Raw genomic sequence first — 6,445 nt, forward strand, 5'->3', positions numbered from 1 at the left:
CTCCCCACCCCCTGACTGCCCCCCTCAGAACCCCAAATCCCTCCCCGCTCCTTGTCCCCTGACTGCCCCCTCCTGAGACCCCTGCCCTTAACTGCCCCCCAGAACCCCACCCCCTCCCTAAGCCTCCCTGTTCCTTGTCCCCTGACTGCCCCAATCCTTATCCACACGCCCGCCCGCTGACAGCCCCCCCAGAACTCCCGACCCATCCAACCCTCCCCCTGCTCCCTGACTGCCCCCCGGGACTCCCCTTACCATGCCCATGCTGGTCAGACTCTGGCTTCACGTGGAGGCAAAACATGCTGCCGTGTGCACAGCCCCTCCCCCGCAGAGTGCTGAGGCAGCGGGAGGGGGGCGGGGGAGGGGCTCTGTCTCCTGCAGGCTGCAGCAGATGCATGCGGGCGCCAGCCCCCATGCGCCCCCCGGCTCCCCCGTCGCCACGCTTGGGCTCTGCGGCTCCCAGGAGTGTGAGCCTCCGCCGGGGCGCGGGGCCCTGAGCCTGCTCCGGGAGGGGCAGCGGTGGCTCACGCTCCCGGGAGCCGCAGAACCTGAGCATGGCGAGGGGGGAGTCAGGGGGGCCGGTGCCCGCATGCCTCTGCTGCAGGAGCCTCCCGGGGGGGTGTGCTGGGCCGCAGCCCGGGCAGTAGGGGCGGGGGGCGCAGCTGCTCCCCATTAGCGGCGCTGCTGCCTTTGCAGAGCTGCTGCCCCCCCTGCGCCATGCCAGCTCCTCCATGGCTGGGGCTCGCCTCCCCCGCAAGCCGATGCTCTGGCTCTCCGGTGCCTCCGGAAGGCAGCTCCTCCCTGCCGAGCCAGGGCACCACTTTTTGCCGCCCCCAACCACTTGGCGCCCTAGGCGACCGCCTAGTTTGCCTAGTGGTTGCACCAGCCCTGGGCATATCACACTCTATTCAGCTAATGTTGGACACTGGCTCAGCAGTATCTATACTACCTGTTTCCATCTATTTGCATTACTTTAAAGATGTGCCTCTTACTGAACCCAATCTTCACTTGGTGTGCTATTTGAAAAAACATATTCCAGTACATGGCTGCCTTCCAGCAATAGTTACTTTTGGTGATCGCTATGTAACTGCAGAGTTCTACATTGTCCACAAAGGCACCCCTATCCTTGGCAGAGATTTATTGGCTGCTTTAAATCTCAGGGTAGTTAATGGACGAATTGATCTTCCTCAGCAAAGCACTCTTGCGGTACACACACCAGTTTCAGCTGGGACCCAACACCAGGTTGAGGAGAAACTCGGCTGTGCTTATGGGTTTCTGCATAAAGTTAAAATGCAGAATAATGTGATGCCAGTACGACAGAAGTTACGGCACTTACCATTTTCAGTCAGGGACGCGGTCTCAGAGGAACTTAGAAAACTTGTTCAAAAGGACATTATTGAAGAGATTGACTCCTCGGAATGAATTTCACCTATAGTAGTGACGCAGAAGAAGTGTGGAAGCATTCGCCTTTGTGTGGACTTAAGGGAGCCAAATAAAGCTATTGTGATTGACAGCCATCCTCTCCCTCACATAGAAGTAGTATTTGCAGAACTCCGTGGCACAAAGATGTTTTCTACTCTTGATTTGCAGACTTCATACTACCAGGTTATGTTGCATGAAAATAGCAGAGACCTCACAGCATTTATTACACATGAGGGACTATTTTGTTTTAAACGTGTTCCATACTGTCTCGCATCAGCCCCAAGTGCCTTCCAAAAATGATGTCATTGATTCTGAAGAATCAACATGGAGTTGAGTGCTATCTGGATGATATTATCGTGTTTGGAAATACTTCTGAGGAGCATGACAATAACCTGCAGTCTGTACTAGACTGCATCAGCAAAGCAGGCCTCAAGCTCAATAGATTCAAATGCAAATTTAGACAAACCGAACTCTCCTTTCTGGGGCATACAATTTCACAGGCTGGACTAAAACCTGATCCAGATCATATCCTGGCAATTTCAAATGCTCCTCCTCCAACAGATTTGCAAACCTTACGTTCCTTCTTGGGTCTTACCTCCTGGTATGCAAAATTCATTCCCAATTATGCTTCTGTCATTGAACCGTTACGAGAATTACTACGGAGAAGTTCAACCTTAGTGTGGACAACAGATGCACAAGCTAGTTTCGAAACCGTGAAAGACTTGATTGTACATAGTCCAGTACTTGCACTATTCAGTCCTGCATTGCCCACAATTGTAACTACTGATGCTTCTGATTATGGACTTGGGGCTGTCCTCTCACAACTTCACGAGGACAACACAGAGAGGACTGTTGCATTTGCTTCACGGACATTAAGTAATGCTGAGAGAAAATATTCTACAGTCGAAAAAGAAGCACTTGCTTGTGTCTGGGCTACTGAAAAATGGAGAACTTACTTGTGGGGCCGCACGTTCAAGTTGCGCACAGACCACAGCCCTTTGACGACGTTGCTCACCACGAAAGGACTGAGAAGAGCAGGATATCGTATTGCTAGATGGTCTGCGAGAGTACTCTCTTTCAATTATGAACTAGAATATAAGCCTGGAAACCAAAATGTGGTAGCTGATTGCCTTTCTCGCTTGCCTTTGCCTTCACCTTCACCAGATGGTCCACCGGAGGATGAGGAGGTAGTAGTTGCGCTTATTACAGGCACTCTTACTGCAGTTACAAGAGAACAATTTCAAGCTGCTTGTCCAACAAAAACTACGGGAATTTCTGACAAAGAGATGGCCCAGTAACCCTAAAAACCTTGACCCAGTTTTGCTGCCTTATTTTAGAGTTCGGGATGAACTTTCTTTGCTTGATGGCTGTGTGCTACGAGGTACACACCGGCTCCTTGTGCCAGAAGAATTACAATCAAAACTCATACACCTGGCACACGATACTCATCAAGGAATTGTCCGAACCAAACAACGACTATGGGATCTGTATTGGTGGCCAGGGATGGACTCTCAAACTGAAGCACTCATAAAATCCTGTGTCACTTGCCAAATGCATGATAAGATAGCAGTGACATGTACCCCTCCATTACAACCTGTTCCTCTTCCTGAATCTGAATGGGAAAAAGTGGCAATTGACATTGTAGGACCCTTTGATACTGTTCCAATTGACTGCCGGTATGCCATCACTTTAATAGACTATTTCAGTAAATGGCCTGAGGTAGCGTTTACATCACAAATCTCTTCTGCTACAGTAATTAAGTTCCTCTCTTCAGTTTTTAGCAGGGAAGGTAACCCCAAAGAACTGGTTTCAGATAATGGTAGTCAATTTACTTCCCTGGAGTTTGAAACTTTTCTAGCACAGAGGAACATTTTACACAGGAGGTCATCCCTATATTACCCTCAAGCCAATAGGGAAATTGAACGGTTTAACAGAAGTTTGAAAGAGAGTTTGCAAATGGCTAAACTGGAAGGGCGATTGTGGATACCCTTCACTACTGATTTCTTGCAAGCATACCAGGCTACACGACATGCCACAACGCAAAGATCACCTGCAGAGTTACTTCATGGGAAACAGATGAATACTAAACTGAACATTGCTGGATTGTTAAAAGCATGACCTGATGCCCCAAACGAGGATGATGTGAGAAAAACATCAGAGGGGTAGCCGTGTTAGTCTGAATCTGTAAAAAGCAACAGAGGGTCCTGTGGCACCTTTAAGACTAACAGAAGTATTGGGAGCATAAGCTTTCATGGGTAAGAACCTCACTTCTTCAGATGCAAGACTTGCATCTGAAGAAGTGAGGTTCTTACCCATGAAAGCTTATGCTCCCAATACTTCTGTTAGTGAGAAAAACAGTTGAACAGAACCAAGCAAAGTCTAAGGCTTTCACAGACAAGCGGCGGGGTGCTAAGGAACCAAAGTTTGAGTGTGGTTCCTCCGTTAGAATACGAAAACCAGGAATTTTATGCAACGGGGAGCATAAATTCACAGCTCCTCTTAAAATCATAGAGAAGAAGGGACCTTACACCTATCGACTTTTGATGGGCAGGTATGGAATGCTTCTTATCTTGCACCTGCCTATGCACCAAGAGGAGATTATGCCAACACCCAGTCTGAATCGGATGACTTCACCATAGCACCAACACAACAAGACATTGCATTGGAACCGGGGCTTGAGAGGCGGCCTGTCAGACCCAGACGACCACCTGTCTGGACTAGAGACTATGTTATGTAGTATCTACAGTGTTTTCAGTGTAATATTTCTGCCAACAGTATAGTGTCTTGTTTTATATTTGTTCCTGTGGTTAGAACAGCAATGTTTATTTTAATTGGGAGAGTTTCTTAAGAGAGGAGGGAATGTGGTGTTTAGATGCTGCTTGTAATTATTAGAACCGGGAGCACTGGCTGTTGGGAGTCTGAAAGGACAGGAAACAGGAAGGAAGGGGGAGGAAGTTGAGAGGCTGGGAGAGCTACAGAGGGTGCAGCAGTAGCTTGGTGAAGAGGTTTCGACTTTAAAAATAAAGACCTGTTGAAGTTGTTAGTACCTTGCCTGATTGATACAACAGTAGGGAGCTGCTCAGTGTGAGCTCTTTTGAAAATCTGTCCCCTGGTGTAAAAATAACAGCCCATGTATTGCACCTCCAGCTGGGCGTCTCCTCCTCTGTAGGGCCCAGGCATTAAAGGTAGAGGTCTATTTGCAAGGTCTATAGATGTGTGTGCATCTGCAGGCTATTACAGAGGACAAACACACACATGGTGCGCTCTCTGCTGGAGACCTTTTGTTCTTTCTTGCTTTGTTCTTTTAATGGAAAATTGTCATTCAGGATGAATAGATATGCTGCTGTTTGTGTGGCAGAAACAGAACTGATTGTCAGCTGCTCATCACTGACCACCTGAGACTTCCCCTTTAATAGCAGTTTTCCACAGAGGAGTTTACCTTTAAAAGTATCACTACTTTGTCACTTAGTTTCTTCAATCTCTGATGCTCCTTCTCCTGTTGTGCATTCTGAGGAAAGTACTTCCAGTCCTTCTTCACAGGGAGCAGGAGCAGTTTCTCATAGGTAGACTCAATTACCTCCAGATGCTTCGTTATTGTTTCCTTTAGTAACAAAAGTTACAAGAGAAAAAAATACATAGTTATGCTGGAAGGGGTTAATAGCTGCCATCAAGTGGGTCTTGAATCGATAAACATTCACAGCCTGATTAAAGATGATTGATGTGCTCCTTTCAGGTTAAACAAAAGGAACAATAAAGCCCCTTCATGGAGTGTGATAGCTGAAAAGAAAGAGGCCACCATCCAAGGCAATGGCCTTCATGTCAAGGCCTAATCAGAAGCTAAGCCATGTGGGCCAAGGGGTTCTCTGAATGCAAAGGCTGGGGCAACGGGATTATTCAATGAGCTCTGTGCATGAGAGAGGCAGCAAATCTGGGGAGGGGGGGGGGTTCGCCTTCCTCTGCAGTATGGGGCACAGGTTCCAGACTGGTTTGAACAAGTGTAAATGATGGATACTTTGTCACTTGAAGTCTTTAAATCAAGATTTGAGGACTTCAGTAACCGATCTAGAGGTTATGGGACTATTGAAGGAGTGGGTGAGCTTCTGTAGCCTGCAATGTGCAAGCATAGGTGTAGTTTGACTGCTATATTTGGTGGGGGGGGCGGGGGTTTAAAGCATGCACGTGGATGCATGTACACACACACGCACGTTGAAGCCAGTTCCTTTGGCTCACTGGCTCTCTCCCCACACCTGGATTAGTACCTGGGCTGCCAGTGTGGAAAGGGATGCGCTGGCTTAATGGGGGAGCCTCAGCTGCTGTGGTTTGCTGTGGTGACCTGAGCGCGGGAGCTGAGGCTGCTGCAATGATGCTCCTGGTACTGCTGTGGCCACCTCCCTGCTCCTGCCAAGGGGACACCACATGCCTGGCTCCTGCTTCCCACCGCCCATTTCTGTAGCCCCTTCTCTTCCTCCTCCCCACTCCCTCCTCCCCTTCTCTTCCCCCTGCCCTATCCCACCCCCCCTTCTCCACAGTCTCTTTCCCCTAACCCCATTGCCCTGTTCCCCCACAGGCACTCATCATTCTACAGGAACAGGTGGACACTAGGACCCAGGAGGAGGTGTCCAGCTGCAGAGGTAGTGACCTAGAGCAGCTACCCTGAGCCGTCAGGACAACAGTTGATCCATGCCGCTCCCTCTGCTCTCCACCCAGGCCCAGTTGCTGGGGAGAGGGGCCGAGTGAGCCAGAAACATGCGGGGGAGGGGGACACAGCGTCGGAAGGACAGAGGCCCCCTGGCCAGACAGAGCTCATTGGGGCACAGTGAGCAAGGGAACAGCGGGATGTTGCTTCTTCCCATTGTGTTCAGGGAAACAGGACTTTGTGTCCGTTAAATAAACAGGACTGCCCCAAAGAAACTCCTGATTTGTATCATCCATTTCTCCTCTGAATGGAAGCAACCCAGTGAGCCCCAAATACCAGCTAACTGCAACAATGTTATCAGATGGAGTCACACTTTATATTTCCTATTTA

General features: G+C 49.2%; 1 protein-coding gene across 1 annotated transcript in view; it reads left to right on the forward strand.

The window, feature by feature from the left end:
• The window catches only part of LOC135891053 (myeloperoxidase-like), an 85,606-nt gene extending 79,367 nt beyond the window's left edge, over positions 1-6,239 (forward strand). The window contains 1 exon segment of the mRNA XM_065418542.1: positions 6,127-6,239. Within this exon segment, the coding sequence (XP_065274614.1) occupies positions 6,127-6,239 (113 nt within the window).
• The last annotated feature ends 206 nt before the right edge of the window (positions 6,240-6,445 follow it).

The sequence above is a fragment of the Emys orbicularis genome, chromosome 17 (assembly GCF_028017835.1).
Source record: "Emys orbicularis isolate rEmyOrb1 chromosome 17, rEmyOrb1.hap1, whole genome shotgun sequence".
Classification (NCBI taxonomy): Eukaryota; Metazoa; Chordata; order Testudines; family Emydidae; genus Emys; species Emys orbicularis.